Genomic DNA, 20441 nt, shown 5'->3' on the forward strand with positions numbered 1-20441 from the left:
ATCACATTACGAACATGTTTTAGTCTTTTAGAAAATCTACGAAGTCACTCGATACATGTAAAGAATGGAATCATGCCACAGATCTTCTATCTAAACATGTATTCCGCTTATTACTTGCAAGACTCTTTCTGGCTTAGGAACAATGTTACTAGAGAAAAGTGAAAAGAAGGGGCATATTGGGGATGAAATCAGAGGAACAGAAAGGAATAAACTTATGATGCCATTTTTCGAAATAACTTTATTCAAATTTGATGGAAAGTGTAAAAAGATTTGTTGGAATTCCTTTTTGACATTTAGCAAGACAAATTGGAATAAAGGCCGGAATAAATTTAAAAATAAAATATAAATAAAAATGGGTTTGCTTGGAATGTATCCAATTTATCCCATTACTAGAAGCTCTATGTCAATGAAAACAAGGGGAAGGGGGAGGGGAGGTTGTTATATAGTAAAAAAAAGCTTAGATGATCCTTTTGTCTACATTTCTATAGATGTTTATAAAACTTGTAGAAAGAGGGACTCATGTGGCTAATATATCACCTCAAACTAAGAGATTTTAAGCACATCATTCATCGAGGGCCAATGAGACATGGGGATCATTTGTTGGGGGGGCACTAGAGAAGTTCGCTTTGATCTCAAAGGTAGCATAATAAGCACTATTGACCTGATTCATCCATGTAAACCATATAACATCCAAGATTAGGTTAAAACTATACATATAACTCATGTTCCATTGAGATAAAGCAAGTTGTCCAAACCGTAAGGCTCTCCAAGCAGCAGGCTTTCGAGTAGCGAGGCACAAAAGAAGTTAGGACAACAATCTATTGATGAATAATTGAATATAGATAAAATGCAACCATACGAGAGTAATAAATAGAGTCAATAGAGGGCCCCTCTTAGCATAAACAAATATGTTAGAAGAGAAACCAGAGTATTAGATGAAGCAAACAACAAATCAAGGTCTGCCGTACCGGTACCGGTTGGCGTACTGGTGGCGGGCGGTACCAGTATGGTACCGGCCCCATGCCGGTCCCGTACCGGCCTGTACTGGTCCCGTACCGGTTCCGTTGAATGACCGAGTTTTGAGGTTCCACATACTGGTCCCATACCGGCCCGTACCGGTCATGTACTGGCCCGGTTCAGGACGGTACCGGTACGTACTGGCCCGTACTGCCCCATACCGGCTGATACGGAAGACCTTGCAACAAATAATACTAAAAGAACTATTTCTCTTTTTTTTCACCCACTTCTCAGCTACATATTTATCTTCTATATCAAGAATGAAACAATTCTCCATCCCCTAATGATACTCCAAAGTCAAAACAGGAGGTTTACAGTGCTTATACATCATGACTTACCAAACATTCCTGCTGTTGCATTCTACATTCACAGTATACAATGGTTACAAAAAGAATTGGCTTCCATAGAAAAACAAGGGCCAAATGAAATAAATGATATAACAAACAGCAATTGCAATCAATTTTACTACTCCTCTCTGATAGCAATTTGCCTGAGGCCTTATATAGAAACCCTAAGACATAAAAAGAGTTAACTATCCTGTGCATCGAAGAGGAAATCAATATGGCTTACATCCATTATGAATACCGATAAATTGGTTGTGCCATCCATTTGAGTTTCAAATTTAATTTTCCAGCTTTCGACCCCTCAAGATGAAAACTATCTGCATATTCCCCTTCCATCATAACCCTCGTCAGCGTCATGATGCATCTCCCAATGAAGTCCTAAAATGATCAACAAAAATGTTAACATGATTGCTTAACTAACGGCATAACTTTAGTTTCAGAATTGAGCAAACAGACTCAACTCTTAAACATGATTGTAAACAGCTAGGTGGATGCACACACAAAAAAGCAAGATGTTGACCAAGAAATTTCTTAGCACATACTAAAAACACTTTTAATTGCTGTAATGCAGAAGTAGATTCCATCCAAGTCTTTTACAAATGATGATGCATCTAACTGTACAATAAATTAAAAGGATGAAGAAAAGGTACCTTCATGAATATATCATGATCCCAAGCTTCCAAAATAAGCATATCACGTAGTGCATCTTCAACAACAAAGTCAAAGGTCTGATTCCAGATTGGATTCAAGCTCTGGTTCACAACCTGAGAACAGGCCATGTTATTTCCAAATTTGAAAGGAAAACAAGTAATAAGGCACATGTAGATCGCAAAGTACCCTTGTTTTGTTCCTTGTTCTTGTTTTCATCATCTTGAGCACAACGTAAGTGTCAGACTTTCCCATTATATCCATAGCAGGCAAGTCCACTGCAGATAAAACTGTCACAGAAAGCACTCCTCTCATAATAACTTCCCTCTTCCGGTGCATTGACGTCCTGTCAAAATCAGTGACCTCTGTTCCATTTATCCCACTTTTGAGAGTCCTCTCTAAAGAAGTCAAATGGAACTGGCTTGAAAAAGGATTAGAAAGTTCGTTCTCCATGCCAAAAGGAAAGTAGACAAGCTCCAGGTGCACCTGATGCAACTAGGGTTATTATTCAAAGAAGCTTTCAGACTTCCCAAAGAGAAATACATATAAATTCACACACAAAATGAAAGAAAGACACAATGCATATTTACCATGTTCTGTATATACCACATTGCTATCAATATAAATTTTTCTGAACTGCATTTTTGGTTTCACTCTATTTGAAACTATTGTATGCTTTAAATGTCTAATTAAGTTTAATTCCATATCAGTATCTTATTTTGCTTTTGTAAAGCATCTTAAACATATGATATATGAAGCTTGGAGCCTGACAGTATATATTTAACTAAAGTGTCTTTTATCAGAGATGTTTATAGATAGAGAAAACTGACCGAAAAATGAATATATTTGACACTATAGATAGAAATGTTTACAGATAGATGAATATATTTGACACTATAAATGAAAATTGACCTGACCCCGATCTTTCTTATCCTTTTGAACTTCCAAATACTTGACAAGCTTTAACCAAACATCCTTCACTTTACCAGGCTGCAGGTCCTTCAACATCACTTGAGCGCAACCAATCAATTCAGATGCCTGGAACCCATCATCATCATAAATCTTCACTACCAAATGCTGAGTAGCTGCATCTTCAACTACAAATTCAAAGTGCTCATTCCAGACGGGGTTCAAGTTATTGCTCTGAAAGAATCACAAGTTACTTCCAGTTAGAAGAAACAAGATTAGGAAGATGGAAGAGAAAAACTGCATGGAGACCTACAATTGTTTTACTAGTCTTCATTCTGTCACGTAATGGTCGTGTGTACAGCACGGCATATGGATCTGTTTTTCCTATGATGTCTTTGTCTGTTAAATTTCTTGCTCGCACAAGCTTTACTTCCAATATGCCATCAGGTTTCAGTTCAAGGTCACTAAACCCAAGGGGTGAAAGAGAGCATTCAGAGATGTGATTGATATTCTATTCTTCATGGGAGATATAAAACCAGTAATGCCATGATACCTATAATCTCCTGGCAATACAGGAACAACTTTACGTGCTGGCCATGTTATAGAGTCTTCAATAGCATTCCGTATTGTTTCCTGGATGCATGCCAATGAAGCACATTTAAAATAAATCCATATTCTAAAGTACGGATTCGGATATGGTGATGGATGCTCAAACCTCAATAGCACCAGAAATTCCAGGAATAGATGACAATTCACCACCAATAACCTTTAACGTGAAATCCAGCTTCTTCTGCAAATAAAACAAAATTCATTGTTAGATTCGTGTAAGAATATATCCAATACCAAAGCCAAGTAAGCAGGGAAAATAACTAGTACCTTCTCTCTCAAAGAATAAGATATAGCTCCAAAGCAGGGAAAAACTTCAACCAGCGGTTTAAAGATTAAATGGAGAACCCCAGTGAATCTGATGTCTTTTACCTATGGAACATGGACCATCAAGATTCAGAATGAGCATTTGTTAGTTCTTAGTACCACAATATTTTTGTGGCAAAGGACCAAACAAGGAGGCATGCTTATTTTCATATAATAACAAGAAAATAACACCAATAATTCTGTTTGTTATAATTTCTTAGATGTATAGGGCAATAAAATACTTTAGTTGAAGCAGATTGAACTAGAACTATTAAAAACCAGGCTCAATGACTTATGGCGTAAGATTTAATGTTATGAGATCATCTATTATTAATACTTAAAGAACTTGAGCAAACATTTTATAATGGCTAACTTGCAGAAACAATATGATTTTTTCTTTTCTCCATGTATAGCATCAGTCAATTCTCTGATTTTTGCATGATTTACATATTTGGCTTTTTAACATAGTGCAAGAGGATCAATATCTTTCCCATGGAGTGTCACCAAATCTTTCTCTCAATTCCAATTGAGTTCTAGGTATTGGTATCACTTACAGCTCTTAACATCTATATGATATTTGACATGTTCATGCCCTACATTTGAGCTTAGTTGACATTGATAATCCTAGAGTTGCCATACTGACAACTACCCAGCATGGTGCATGAATTTGCCTCCTTTGTATGCTCATCCTATGTATTATGATGAAACATGATGTATGATATTAAATTATGAATAGTACGATAATCATGAATTGTAGCTCAGTTGTATTCATTAATGAAATAATGATTGGCTGATGATAACTAATACCATCCTATGATGGATTCCTTAAGATTCTCAACAGATTCAATATTACCTTACTGAGTGTTGTTAATTTATAGAACAAATATACATAAGAAACTAGTAGTTTATACTTTATAGTGTTATTGTAACACCCAACCTAACTAATAAGGAACTAAGCCTAGTCCACATGACCGTCCCAGATGTAAGAGTTGGAGCAGAAGATGAAAGAAAAAGGATAGAGCCCTGTTCGACTTGGAGTAGAAGACCGAAAAAAAGAAATAGAGGCTTGTTTGATTTGGAGTAGGAGACCGAAAAAAAGGAGATAAAGTCTTGTTCGATTTACAGTAGGAGACAGACTCCTCCTCCATCTCGATTTTCTATGAGAGCTAGGAAACCTAGCCTCCAACGGCTATTTAAAGATCCCCACACCTCTTTCCACCTCATCGCCGATAAATTTTTCGATCACCACCGTTGGACCATTGTTGTTTTCTTTTCCTTCTCCTCTTGATTTCCAATGGTCTTAGCTCACGATGCTCACTGGAGATTTCAATGGAGTGCTCGCCAAAGTCGTAGGTTCTAAGAGGGATTGTCGAAATTATTTAGACCTATAGTTCGATTTCGCTCCCAAGTTAAGTAATGATCTGCCTTTTCTAGATTCTTCACTTATATAATATTATTTTTACATCGAAGAAATTGTTAATCAATTTACATATGATTTATAAATTGTATGAGATGGTGTTTTGAATGAAAAATAAATATGTAATTCAGAGTAATATTTTTCGGACTATTGTTATATTATTTACTGATGTTACATTGTATATGCATATTTTGATTGGATTATGATATATAAAAGAATGTTAACATATATGAGATTTGAACTCTTAGCCTGACTATGTATTGGATCCTGCCAATTGGCGGTTATGCATTAGCACTTTGATTATTATTGAGCTCATTGGTTCTACTTTTGGCCCCACGACAGGGTATAAATGTGGTATTCTGGCCCACTTCATAGGATATAAGTATAGTATTCTGGCCCACTTCGTAGGGTATAAGTACGGTACTATTTCTGGCCTAGCCACAGGGTATAAGCGTGGCGATAAAGACTATTGAGTTGAATGTGATTTGTTTCAAATCAAATTTATGAATATATTTATGAATATTTAAAAGATATGGATTTTAATGGATTTGTGTTTTGAAACAAAATTAGTTATGTCTTTACACTAATTCGTGGTAATTTGTATTTTATTATTGTAAGTAATTATTCGTGGTAATTTGTTTTGAAACAGAATTAGTTATGTCTTTCAAATTTTGAAGAATAAGATGGCACAGGGTTATGATCGAGAGAGTAACTAGAGACGGAATTTGACATCTTTAATTTAGATCAAGATTTGACTAGAGTTTGATATAAGAACTTATAAATATTGTTAGTTCTGTGAGATATTAAAATTTGATTTTAGTTATTTAAATTAAAATTTGAATATTGATTATTTAAATTTATTTCACTGCTTATTTATGATATCGTGTTGAGATATCTTGCATGTTTGTGGGGAGGGTTCCCTATGAGTATACGGTAGTTGCTGCGACCCTCGACTCGCGATCTTAGGTCGGGAGCATGACAATTATTGTAACTAATGCTATCTTATAATGGCAGACATTTGCATGATATGATGACTTAATGAACAAAATTTGATAATGTGGGTGCTCAGTTTAGATATATATACATAATATATATGCATACACGCATAAAACAAACCCCAAGTCAATATCATGACAATTATGATAAAAATATGTTACTTAATTTTTTGATTCCCATGACATAGAAATGTGCCTATATGTTTATATAGACGGTATTACAATACAATATATGACTTTGTATATTTTGTTGGCCATTTAACTAAACAACCATATAAAAGAAGCTGATACTTGGATTAGTTGTGTGGATGGATTTCAAGCCCACAAATAGGTAATTGTTAATGGACTCCCAACTTTCTGACCAGAAAATACGATGACAAAATGTTCCATGAAGACAAGAGAGCAGGAGCATGGTGCTGGAGCTATTCTCCAAATAGCTCCCTAGTTGCTTCAAGCTTGAACAACAACAAAATTCTAGGAAGACCTTTGCTTTGGATGTGATGGCGGCAAAATTTCTGCAATAACTTTTGAGGAGTTACATATATGAGTGTGGTAGTGTAGGCCATTGCCTATGGATATTTGTTTTGAACACTAAATCACTAATGAATGGGTATACCAGCAGATTGCCTTTAATGTGCCAGCTACGTGAAAAACCAACAGCAAACCTCTTACCACTTGTCTGTGTGTCTAGCTGATGTTTGAACTAAGCAAGCCTAGTACAACAACTTTGATTTATCATAGATCCTTAATTCCCTTCATATGGAACCTGGTCTACATTAATGAAGGTGAAAATCCTAGAAGCCACCTTTCCTTGTTGCATGGTAAATTTAACTGAAAAATCCACACCCCTTATACTTACATACCTGAGTGTTTGCATGTTTTGAAAAATTTCGAATTCTGAGCCAATTTTGAAACTTCTAGACATTAAATATTCTTTAACCCAAACTTTTTAAAGGCCTACAGTAATTGCATTCTTCTACCTGTGATTTTTAAAAGTTCAAAATTGTTAGTCCCTGAGTTTTAGGGAGAAATCTTTGGCCACAGCTTTTCATAAGCATGTTAAATCTTTTGATCCTCTTCTAGTCCCGCTAATTAGTGTCTCATACTTATGCCAAATAATTCTTAGGCAGTAATCTGATTGATAAGTTTTCTACAAATGGCTCTGGGGTTTTCCCTAAGGAACCCTCATCTCATTAACGAGCTTGAATCAGAACATTATCACTAAATTTAACGTCAATCACAAATACCATGCAATGCCTCAGACTATGACCAACATGCTGCAGCTTCATCTCTCTAAGATGACCCATTGTACCATGTGCTTTCTTTATCTATCAGGTCTTTCTACTTGATATGTAATCATTAATTGTTAGGAATATGCCTTATAAATAACCTGTAAGTATTGACATTATGCATAGTATTTGTTTAGACATATGCTCATGCTTGTGTAATTATGTCATATGAGAATATTGCCCCAGGGAAGCAATAACCAATTCTAAGTATATTAATTAGTTACTTCCTCGTTAGTGATTTCATTGTAGTTTTACATCATTCCAACACACCTCATTAGTAATAAATGAACCTGACTAAACTATTTTGAGCTGTTCTCCATCACTATGTCACTATTGGGTTAGATGTTGGAGAGAAGACTAAGTTGTAATAACAGAAAGGTAGTTCAAAACTTCAAAAGATTAACAAGAATCAGAGAAACACTCAATGTGACAAACAAGATTTTCAAGGCTTTGAGATATCTAAGGACTTATTTTGACTGAGTACAAGGATTCATAAAGCTGACAAACTTGGTGGTCAGGATCATGGTTTCGGACAGCTATGAACATGTAATTTGTTAGTTATATTCTATATAAAATGTAAACATTGATGTAATCTTTTCCATATCGGATTTTCATCCACTTTGCTGAATGTAAAGAAAGCTTACCTGTATTGGCAGTGCAACACCTAATTTTGTATGAATGTCGAGTACAATATTTGGATTCCCATCCCACTGCAACTCGAACTCCATGGCGATCGCAGATTGATCATCTTCAATCATTGAAACTCCTAAAGACAGTATGCTGAAAATCACATTCATGATCTGACAGATCTCCTTAAATCCATAAGAAAACTCTAGAAAGTCTAGTTTCTCTGAAATATATTACTTTTCTATTATATGCATTAGATGGCATAGACAACTTAGTCTAAAGAACTAAATCTTTTTATGCCTTCTTTCTTTTTGGTAGGAGAGGGGGGTTGAATAGAAGATACTTCTATCATGGCTGGTAATTACACCAACATGAAACACAATATAAAAAACCAAAAAATTATAAACTATGCACTGGCAGTATATAAGCAATATGGTATGGGAAGATAATTGGTTTTGATCCCTGGAAAGATGTTTTTATGTTAAAAGAACAAGCAGTTAAATAATGAATATAGTCCAGACCAAAATTAAGCTTGCCACATGCCTCTATCAGCTCTTTGGAGAAAGGCATCCAGCACCAAGGAAAAAATAGCAACCTTGTATGAATCCGAATGCTGGAACAATACAACATGACAGAGGCAGCAGCAGGACAGCTGTTAGCCTGCAACAATGACTATAATTCCAAAAAAGCTAAAGGATGATTATCCTCTGATCAACGGGGCTTCCAGATCTGGTGAGGGCCATGAAACCTGTTCATCAGTTACTAATTCCACAATATATCCTAAGCTGCTACCTAGCTGGGATAGAATTGGAAGTTTGAGCTTCCATCCATAACCAAAATCCACCATAATAGCTTATAAAGCCACAAACTCAAAATTCTTCCACTTGGCTTCAGAATGCCGTCTCACATCCTAACATAGACACCATTCCGAGTTTGCGTCTCTTAAACACTTCTCTTTTGCCAAAAAGCATATTGAAGAATTGGCCAGCATATTAAATGAATAGATATACATGATTGCAATCTCGTTTTTCAGACACATGAATGAAAAAACAGCCATCCATCTCCATACCTGATTGAATGTAATCACAATGGCAATGACAGACTAGTTATCCAAGAATGCATTAATATAAGGCTGACATGTTCTACTGACTTCAATGAATCAATTAGTGTTTTTCTTATATGCCCTTGTGATCCAAACAATTTAGGTTAAATATCCTTCTGTTCGAGTAAACATAGTGTTGGTGCACTTTCCATCTCGTATGGACATGCCACGGGGCCTGTTGGCAAGATTCCATCCAGGTGTGCTAGAAGAAAGTGGTGACAAGCCAAATAGCAAGGGAAGATGAGCATGGTCATGCTATTGGCATTGGATCAGCCGGAAAGATGATGATGGTGATCGAAGGAAGGATAGAGAGTACCGTAGATCTAGATGCTTTGACCTTCAAGCACTTTTACTATTGTCACACCACCGTTCGAAGAAAATAGATTGGGTAAAAAGTGTAGTACTAGGCTACGGTAAAGGGGTGTAGTAGACTATGGTAGTGAAAACAAAGTTATAGCTACTCTTAGGGTAGAAACTATCAAACTGATAATAATGTCTCATCGGTCATGACTTATATTAGCCGGTTTTTTATTTTGGCCTATAATGCAATTCTTGTACTTAGAAATATTTCTAAGACCGTTTCAGTTGCTTCGGTCTATTCCTACATATTGTACTCAGTCTACCTCCATTGCAATTGATGATGATGTGTAGGCTACTAGATTATTCTAAAGCTTTGATGAGACGACAAAGGACTTACTGAGGCCAGGAGAGAAGTGAGCATCTTGAAAGTATCAATTCAATCAGCCTTGTACTTATACTCGTATAATTATATCAACAGATTGTAATAAAATAGCATGACCTTCTAACTTTGTATTTCTTGTATGCCTCTTTCAATGTAAGCTACCCATTAATGACTTGAGCATCAATATTTTTTTGGTGTTTGGCCTATCCCCTGGCAGATTAGGCCAATGATCTTCAACATTGATTAGAAGAGCTGGATCGAGTTCTTCAAAACAGAGTTGACCGACATCCGCTTTGAAGGACAATTCCTAGAAAGTCTATGAATTGGAACCCAAAGTCCTCCAAGAAGAGTGGAAGAAACTAAAGTTATGAAAGACCTATAGAATGGAACCCAGCATAGTGGGGCATTATTATCTGCTAGCCGAAACTTTTATAGAATTTTTTCTTACTAGATAATATAATATTATTTATTTATTCCTCTTTCACACCGAATTTATCACTACTCCGATCTTCTAGTGGCTTTTTGTATAGCACCAAAATTCATAGTTTCATATTGTCCATAACATGGTCTGCCGTACTGGTCGGTACGGGTCGGTACCGGCCGGTACATACCGGTACCGAACCCTATCGGTACGGTATAGCTACATATTTCGGTATCGAATCGTACCAACCGGTATCGGCCCGTATCGGCCCGTACCGAACCGTACCGGCCGGTACCGACCCGTACTGGCCCGTACCGAACTGGTATTGATCCGTACCGGCCCGGTACCGGCCCGTACTGAACCGGTACCAATCCGAACCGACCAGTCCGTACCGGCTCCAAAATTTTTTTGGCTTTTAGCCCCATCAGTACAGTACCGGTTCGGCTCGGTTTGGTTCGGTACCATACCGGTATCGATGCCCACCGGTACATCAGTACAGTCAGTACCGCGTACCTTGGTCCATAATCTACATAAGAAGCTTTGATCATTCAAATGATCGATCTCCATACCTTGTAGCACCTCCACACAAAAATAAGGTGATAATGCCCCCTTGCATAAAACCTCCATACGCACGATATCTATGGGAGGCATAGCTTTTCCTATTGATGGGGTTGCCCCCAGCTCTTATGACCACAAGGCTACAATGCTACTGCCCATCCATAAAGGGACAACTGTTATCCTTGACCGAAGCATGCATTCTCTCGACCTGATACACAACTTTGTTGTCTAGACTAAAGAATTCTGAGAGCTCTATCGAATAGTTTTTGGCGGTTACTTCTTGATGAGTTGAAGCCTCAAATTTAAGTTCATCATAAACCACAATACTTCCATGTAAAACCTACTCATCCTTCAAGAAAATGGAATGGGTTTCTACAAGACATGCTAGAATGCACTGGGGCTTAATGTATCGACTTTCAACCACAGAAATAAGTTTTTCAAACCATTCTACTATCAAAGCCAAAGATGTCGCATACCGCTCCAAAAGTGGCTTTAACACAGCAACTACTTTTTCTGCAGTTGCTTCCTTGATTACCTTTTGCAACAGCATAATGGCAACTTCACAGTATCGTATCAAAACCAATATGATGATGACTACCTAAGATCCCACCGGATGTGGTACAAACCTTATTGATAATCTTTCCATTCCATCCGAATGTGCCAGAAGAGAGTGGTGACAAGCCAAAAGATTAGGGTAAAGGAGCACGAGCATGCCACCAACATTGGATCAACCGAAAAAATGATGATGATGATTGAAGGGAGGATAAAGAGTAGTATGACGTCTAGGTGCTTTGACCTTCAGAAACTTTCGCCACCGTCACATCACCATTCGAAGGAGATGGATTAGGTAGTGGGTGTAGCATTGGGCTACGGTAGAAGGGTTACAACTACTCCTAGAGTAGAAACTACTGGTAGATAAAACTAAGATAAGATAAAATGCATTGGATTAGATGTCAAAGGGTCCATTACAAAGTATAATTTCTACTTATTTATACTAACAGATAATAATTGCATACTATAACGATTGTCATTATGTCTGGCCTCCACTTCTAATAGTTTTGATAACTGATACTAGTTATCCTCCTCTATGCATGTTCATTAGCATGATTGCTTTGCACCAACTATCAAACTGATAATCATATCTTATCAGTCATAACTTACATTAGCGCCTATTTTATTTTGGCCTATAAAACAATTCTTGTATTTGGGAATGGTTTCGAACCGTTTCAATTATTTTGGTCTATTTCTACATATTATGACTGATCACTGCCAAGTCCTAAGCCTTTAGCCTGCTTATCAAGACCATGACCAAACCCTCATCCTTCGTCCTATGCCTCCTCACTTGGTGAAATTTATCACGACCGAAGTCTTATCCAGTTCAGCAAGAGACATGTGGCTCTCATTTGCACTGATTCTATCAAACTTAATCTATGTGGTGCTTATTCATGACCTCCATCTAAGTTGTCAAGATAGGGTGTAAACAGATAAAATCCACATTGTACTAGATAATAAGTAGCTCCCACGAAGGCTATTCTATATTCTTTTCCTTCAATTTTAGTCTCCACCAGAAAATGATATATGTTATCTAAGAAATTCCATATAATTGCCTCATAATGATGAGAAAAGTCATTCTTTGTTCATTATTATCTATAAACTCCTCTTTACCACTTCCCAACTAGATATACCCTATTACTCTAGCAATGTACATAAGATCAATAACGAAGATCAGATGACAAAGTCAAAAGCCCCCATTTTTTTGAGTTAATGCTTTTTCTATAAGACTCGTCCTTTTTTTTAATAAGATGGAAAATATTATAAAGATAAGAGTATGACCAACATATAATGGAGACCAAACACGATATTTAAGTGACAATCAATAGGTGGGTAACATCTTTGAAGAATTAAGACTCATCTTGGATGACACTTACATGCCTATAGCTTTTTAACTGCCCAACATCTTGACTCATACAACATTGTGGGAGTAGGTGCAACACCTTTTGCACCTGATGTCTTAAGATTCATCATAAATTTAAATATGCAGTCACTGCAGTACAATATAGTTACAATAAAGATTCACCAAACTGGTACCGAGACCCATACCAGTCAGCAACTGGTGAGGAATGGTATCGATCAGCTTCGATACGATACTATGATAGGTTCGTATCGTACTACATGCAGCATGGGTTGGCGTACCGGTCATTTGACTGGTATGCTATTTTTTTTTGTTTTCTAAATTTTTTATTTTCTCATTTTTTTATTCATACTTAGAAATTTGATTGAGATTGTTGTCTAATTTGCAATTTTAACCTTGTTATTATGAAATATAATTGAAATAGACCAACCAATATACTTATAAGTATAATACATATAATACAACAATTTGAATCAATTTTGACATATTTAAAATATAAAATACATAACGACGTCTCGAATCTGATGGGTGTTGCCTTATAGACATCAGGATCATAAAAGTATTCTAAAGGAGCTTCACACCAACTTTTCAAGAGGTCAATATTACGATAGTCCTCCCTAGTCTCCACTAGATAGTTACCTTAGGAGTCATCTGCCTGAGATTGGGCTGGCAGTTTGAAGATGCCGACAGTAAAATCCGACCCAAAAGATGGATGAGGTAACGAAGGATAGTAACCACCTAAATACGATACCTCAGACGATCCATGTGCATGTGGGTCATAGGTTGCTGATGTGTAACTCAGAACCAGATATGTCCAAGGACTCTACTCCACATGCGATGCCATCTACCACAGCAGCATCAGGACCCCAACAACCATGAGGTGCTCGTCTCCTACATGCAATGATATCCTTGCGGGCTCTACCAAATCATGCACAGCAGTCCTTATCCTGTGTTATAAGTAAATTGGGACTCATCAATGAATCGAAGACTACCCAGGATTTGTGAGTCATAAGTTGTAGTGCCTTATGCCTCGCTACCTCTCTAGACACCATATGCATCATCCTCAAACTATCACCACTGGTATTGCGTGATGATCTGGAAAACTGATCATCAGATGAGTCGTTGGTCTTTGAATCAGAGTGAATTAATTTCTCTCGAGTCTCTCCAAAGAAAATGCAATTGCCTTTTCTTTGCCTTTCTTGCTGACCTAAACAACTATCTTCTTTCTCTGACTTTACTAGGAGGATTAACTGTACCCTCCACCCTGTGTAGATTAGGTACAATGATAACCTCTCCTAAACATATTCTAATCAAATTGCTAGAAGGGTGGCTCTGACATAAAGCTGTGCGATGATCAGCTCACCCCTCCCAACCCTTATAGTTGATTGGCTGGAAGTGAGCGTAGAATATGTCGTTCTACCCATTGCTCCTAATACTTCCTAGCCTCTTTGTCTATGAAACTGGCTGGTCGAGAAGGCCATCCTAGCTCATCTAGCTTCTGCTGTGGCCCTCAAGCCAACCAATTATTGGATCCTCTTCATCATGCACGAAGTCATTGTGAAATGGATCATTGTACTTCAGCTCCACTTCCTGTTCAATGCACTTTAACCATAGAGGCAGATTGTAGTGGATGTACATGAGGTCATTCAACCACTTCTGCGTGAAAAAGTTCTTCTATCTTCTGAACTCCGGATCTGCCTTAGTGGCTCTCGAACTAAAGCCTGACTCATAATATGAGGGCCCAAACTGAGCTCTATGCCTGGCAATCTTCTCCATCTACTATTGGTTATCCAGGCTCGTCTTGATGTAGACCTGCTCAAATGCTAGATGACCTACTTGGCCAGTCCGAGCTTGAAGCATTTTGGACGTGCATGGGCCTATATTTTAAGCCTGGTAGGCTGGTTTCGGCTAGGCCAGGCATGAAATTTGAGCCCATCCATTAAAACGAACTGAACTTGGGTTTACATCAACTCACCTGGTTTGGTGCCTAGCACTTCTTGTACCACGGATTACCCAATTTTGGTGACCAACACTTGATTAAGGAAAGGAGGCAGTGGCTAGGGTTTGAAGATCCATCATCTGGCAATGTGTCGGTGCTGTCGGCGTGGGCTACTACCACATCTTGGTAATATCACACCACCTACACCTCCAATGGTGCTAGTCCGAAGCATCTGCCCATGCTCCAACCATGCTTTGGGTCTTTTCTTTCTAAGTGGATCCATTCCTACAAGTTTATCAAGCACATGTCAATTTTTTTTTGTCAATTGATATTTAGGAAATTAATTATTTAAAAATAGTGAAGTTATATTGTAGTTAAAATTTCACCAAATTAGCCCAAAAAATAACTATACATTATCTCCATATAATACAATTTTTTATAACTTTATGCTTAATTAAATAATTTTAACTAATTTTTATATAATAAATTAATATTTAATTATAAATATATATTACTTAAATTCAGAGTAATGTAGAATCCTAACAAGGATGCTACATATATTTTTATCTCAAAGCATTGTTATTTAATTATTTTTTAAAAAATAGTGAATTTTCACTATAATGCAGAAAATCATTTTTCTACCTCAAAAATAGTTCTAAATTATCCATACATAATACTATTTTTTTATTATTATTTAAATATTTTAATTAATTTTGTATTTAAGAATAATATTTTAATATCAAATATTAAAAAATTAATTTAACTTCGGATTGTGTAGCATCCTACCAAAGATGCTATATAAATTTTTCTCAAGTGATGATTATACACAAAACATTACTTATTTTTGAAATTTAAATTTGGGCCTATGTCACGATGCACATGGTCATATTCAAACTGAAATAAATTGACACCAAATTTTTATAGAAGAAGCATGCACACTCTAATCATTCTACTAATTTTATAATTTTTTTGATAATTATTTTATTTTTTAAATTTTTAGCCCAAAAGTATGTTTTTAATTTTAAAAATTATTGAGTTAATGAAAATTATCATTATGGTGACATTATGTAGAAAATCCATATATCTACAACATATCATGCAATCATACCTTCTAAACCTCCCTCTTCTACTATCGAAATGGGGGGAGTGGGGGATTTGCGAATTGAGGCTGAACCGGTGCAAACCAAGTGGTTCAGCCCCAGTTCCAAACTGATATGGGGAACTGTCCAGATTCCCTATCGATTCGATTTGGTATTTCAATATATTCTTCAATACATAACTTATGTATCAACAATAGTTATAAATGAGCATACTAAAATGGAACAATATGTGCTATTTATTAATATTTTTTTTGGTGGGAGTGTCTTGTTCCTCCTCCTGACTTCTCGAGAAAAAAGGAAAATATATGTTCTGATAGTCCTCAGTGTTCCATATAAATTTATCCATGATGTAAACACTTCTAAGAAGTATCATATTCTGGTCCATCCACATCATGGCTGTGATCTTAATCAACAAAATAGGCCAGGTTAAAAATAACAAGAAAAAGAGTTTCCTGCATTATCTTGATCATGACTCATCAGCCATCAGTTCAAAACATTTACATTGACATCTAGTCTGCCTAAGGGTTCAGCCAAACATATATTTTCTACTAGTGCCCATATATAGGTTTCTATTGCAAAGGTTCTTGCCAACTGTCAATATTTGTGCAACACAAACATGCCTTGGCATATAGTTCCATGATTTCATCAGCATCACAGTTCATGAAAACATTTAACTCATGATTCAACCGTATCAATAGCATGATCTTGCCAGTGTAATTTATGATGTCAGGATGCATTTAAAGAATTCAGTTAGGCACAGAGGATATGCAACTTAAACAATTATACCCTTGAAAACTTCAGTCAGGTAGAAAATTTGCATACATCTGCCTCTAAGACTGATTCAAACTGGTTAGATGAAAAAGTTGTAAATCCCGCCATATCCAAAACTACAATACATCAAATGCAAGGATCAAAGTTACAATGCAATTCTTTTTCTCGAGAAATTTCATTACACAATGCTGTTAAGTTTCAAACATGGATATGCATTTGTTGCTATACACTATACTAGACCAAGATTCACATTTAATAATTCGTACCTGTGCATAAGGCTTACTCTATGTAAAATTTGTCAAAGAATTTGCATCAGAGGGTACGAAATTGAATGAGCTAACTATGGGTTAAAAACCCCACCTGTCAACTGAGGAGCAACAGTACCAAGAGTTAGCTTTGAAAACTTGAGGGAATTTATGATGGCAGGTCTATATTGTTCAAGAATTGGCTCAACTGAAATTCTTATCAGCTCAGATGTCGCCTGTAACAACGATAAAACAAACACAAGTATATTGTCATACATGCAGACAAGTTCCCTTGTCAAGAATACATTAATTATCCCAGCTACAAGTAGCAAGACATAATGATGTCTGAGAGAAATTACTATTAAAAGGTTATAGAAATCTGAAGCTGCAAGAGAAGACAGGGGAGTACCTCATTAACATAAGGCCAGATTTTTATCAGCTCCTGGTTTAGCCATTTCAACTGCAAGAAGAACAAAATCAATATCAATATACACTGAAATAGTGGTGGCAGATAAAAAATCACAATTGTGAAAAAAAACAGAATCAACTTAACTTCTGGCGGTGTGAGAAAACTACCCATGACGGGAAAAATTCTCCAGGAAGAATCTTCCTCGAATCTTCAAGTGTCATCCTTGCAGAGGCTGCGACGATATCAGCCTGCATCAAGAAATAAACATACTTCCTCTCAGTTCTAGAAGCTGCAATAACACAGCTATACTCTTCTGTCATTGGAACCAAATCAGACAAGCAACATTCTAACTTCTGTTGGGTAGAATATCTGACAAGAACAAGCGCGCGATATCGATCATGCCTTTCAATAAGTTTCTAGAAAATGATCTTGTATGGACAACTAATCTCCACTCCATGTGCTACATGATTTCAGTCTCAGTTCACATTTCAATTTCCTTTCACAGGCAAAATAAAATCTTTCAGCCATTTCGACGGTTTTGGTTTTAGTGGTTTCAGTCTGAAATTATCCACAATTATTTTGAAATAATTTAAACACAGGAGCATCTAAAAAAATAGAAAATAGGGGACAAAATTTGTAAATGAGAAAATAATGCATGTTATAAATAATAATATTAAACAATATCTATAAGACAATAAATTGTCAGTGATAATCTGATATGTATGACACTCTAAAATGCCTTAGGACAAAGGAAAATGAATAAATAAGTAACGGATAAATAAGAACATATATGACCTGACATATGAACAGATGAATTATGAAATAAAAGAATTTCAAGCTCCTTTTCTTTTCTTTTGAATGATCTATAGCATATTAACTGGCAGTGACAATTAAGAGTGTCCTAACAGCTTACAACAAGAAACCTAAATATATGGTGTAATAAGAGATTATAATTGCATTGCTTCCCTGCATTCGCATTCTGCCTACGCCCACCCAAACCTTTTTTTTTTTTTTTAATGAATTGTGCCAGATATTGTGCTTACATCGTACAGGCCTCCAGCTGTTGGGGCTCATCAAAAATTCTGATACTCTGATAGGGGTCCCATATTTTCTCTTTAAAAAAAAAAAAAAAAAAAAAAAGAAGAAGAAGAAGCAATCTGATGATTGAGGACACAGGAACCTCCTAATCATCTATATGGCGACATTTGACCTCCTCCAAAATGTTCTTTTCTTCCTTATTGTTAAAAAAAGAAGAAGAAAAAGAAAAAGCTCCTTTAAACAGAGATTCTTGACCCATCTACACATGAAATCTAGAGCCATGACACGCTCCAATAATCCTGCCCCGCCAAACTCCACATCTTAAGGATATCAAACATCATATCCTAAATGTCATAATCATCAGGAATGAGAAATCTATCAGAGTGTAAATAAAACAGAGAACAGATTTGCTCTTTTCATCAATTACATGGATTAAAAATCAGTACATCACTTAAATCTGGTGACTACACGTAATAAAGTATTGAATGAATGAGGACTGATCTATCAATATTCGCCGATTTAGATGCACATCAATCTTGACCAAGAAACAGAAGGAAACAACGATCCAGAGAAAACTTCTAAGCTACAATTGCCTGCAAAGCATTGTTCAAGAATAAGAAATCAGGCACCAAGAATGAAGCAGCACTAGAACCATGGAAACAAGGAGAATTCTTGAAGAAAAGGTAGAGCCAAAGAAGAGTAGGATTCTTACCAGTCCTTGGCGGCACATGGATCGCTTCTAGTCCCAAAAATACATCAAGATGGGGAAAAAAAAGACGCGCACTAAAATCAAAACCACCAAAGCAGCGATTTGTTCTTTTTCATCATTGCATGGATTACAAAACCACGAGCGGGCTTAAAAAATTGGCAACTAAGAGCAGGGATCACTTTATCAAGACTCGATGATTTCACCCAACATCAATCTTCATGAGAGAAATGAATCGATCAAGAACCTAAGAAAGAACCCCGTAGCAGTAGAACGCCAAGAACAAGGACCAAAAGAAGAGCGAAATGCTCACCAGTTCGCGGCGGCACCTGGAACGCGATTTCTCTGAGCGGCGGAAAGCGATGAACACCGCGAGCCCAGCGATGATCCCCAGAACCAGCCCGAGAAAGAACGCCATTGCTTCTCCAAACCCTCCTACACCTCTCAACAAGGAAAGAAGCCAAGAAGTCGACAAGGAGAAGCCGGGAAGGAGGAAAAGAGAAACTTTTAGCGGCCTGTTTCGCTCCCGTTTCTCCTTTATATTTCACTGAGATTTTACGGCAACAAGAGAGACCCGGAGGGGCTGATACGTGTCGTACGTATGAAAACGACGTACCTTCGCTGTCCGTACGCTATATAGGATACGCGGGGCCGGGGACAGACGGCGGCGTTCCGTTGGAGGATTTAAAACGTACGCCTTTAGCACGTGTAGAGATTGGATAAAACAGTGGCGAGTTCGGATAATGTCTATTTATAGAGATTGGATGTTGTTTCGAGGTCTAGATTTCATTTACATCGGATGACTGCCACATCGCTATCAAAAGATTACATGTTGCTTGCATTCCCTACCGAACAAGGGGGTTCAAAGGAGTAATCCAAGGAATGGGCGACAAAGGAAAGCGATCCACCCATCTCTTCACATCTCCGTTAATGCTCAATTCTGTATCTCATCCTTCTTTCTTCTCTTTCCTATCTCACATGGCAGCAGCAAAATCCAAATTTCTCACAAAAAAGAGAAAGAACGAATATCGATCTCAACCTAATTGGCATTTTTTGTTGGCACCAACTCCTCTGTAAATGCATCAATGTTTTTTTAGGAATGTCATCAATGTTTATTTTGTTTAATATTATGTCAAATACTAAGATTTATTTTTATATTCTTTTTTTATTTATTTGTTTTGCATAAAAAAATAATTTTTACATCTTTATCCAACTCGATCTATCCAATCTATTTTGTCTGACTCTATCCATCCCATTCCGCCCTGCCTTGAGATAAGCACGAGACGTTCTGCCCTACCTTATATTCCATTATGTTTATTAAATTAGAATGGAAGGAGCTAGGTGCAGAGAGCTAGGGGAGATGAAGATGGAGGAGGAAGAAAGGAATAATATGATAGCTA

At 36.8% G+C, this 20441-nt stretch overlaps 1 protein-coding gene across 1 annotated transcript; it reads right to left on the bottom strand.

Moving 5' to 3' along the window:
- Positions 1-1369: 1369 nt before the first annotated feature.
- LOC103715911 (synaptotagmin-5-like) lies at positions 1370-19533 on the bottom strand. The gene is made up of 13 exons (XM_039117358.1): positions 19355-19533; positions 17435-17545; positions 17298-17342; positions 17004-17124; positions 8176-8297; positions 3795-3896; positions 3634-3708; positions 3472-3551; positions 3232-3382; positions 2922-3152; positions 2199-2495; positions 2012-2125; positions 1370-1739 (listed from the first exon to the last, which is right to left on the bottom strand). Exons 1-13 carry the CDS (start codon positions 19457-19459, stop codon positions 1593-1595), a joined length of 1701 nt encoding a protein of 566 aa, XP_038973286.1. The 5' UTR covers positions 19460-19533; the 3' UTR covers positions 1370-1592.
- Between the last annotated feature and the right edge of the window lie 908 nt (positions 19534-20441).

This window comes from Phoenix dactylifera, chromosome 1, assembly GCF_009389715.1.
Source record: "Phoenix dactylifera cultivar Barhee BC4 chromosome 1, palm_55x_up_171113_PBpolish2nd_filt_p, whole genome shotgun sequence".
NCBI lineage: Eukaryota > Viridiplantae > Streptophyta > Magnoliopsida > Arecales > Arecaceae > Phoenix > Phoenix dactylifera.

Coding starts and splice junctions, on each gene's coding strand:
- LOC103715911 (XM_039117358.1), bottom strand. CDS start 19,459: ATGGCGTTCTTTCTCGGGCTGGTTCTGGGGATCATCGCTGGGCTCGCG. Junction 17,125..17,297: donor TCTGGCCTTATGTTAATGAG/GTACTCCCCTGT, acceptor TCGTTGTTACAG/GCGACATCTGAGCTGATAAG. Junction 2,496..2,921: donor ATAAGAAAGATCGGGGTCAG/GTCAATTTTCAT, acceptor TAGTTGCATCAG/GTGCACCTGGAGCTTGTCTA.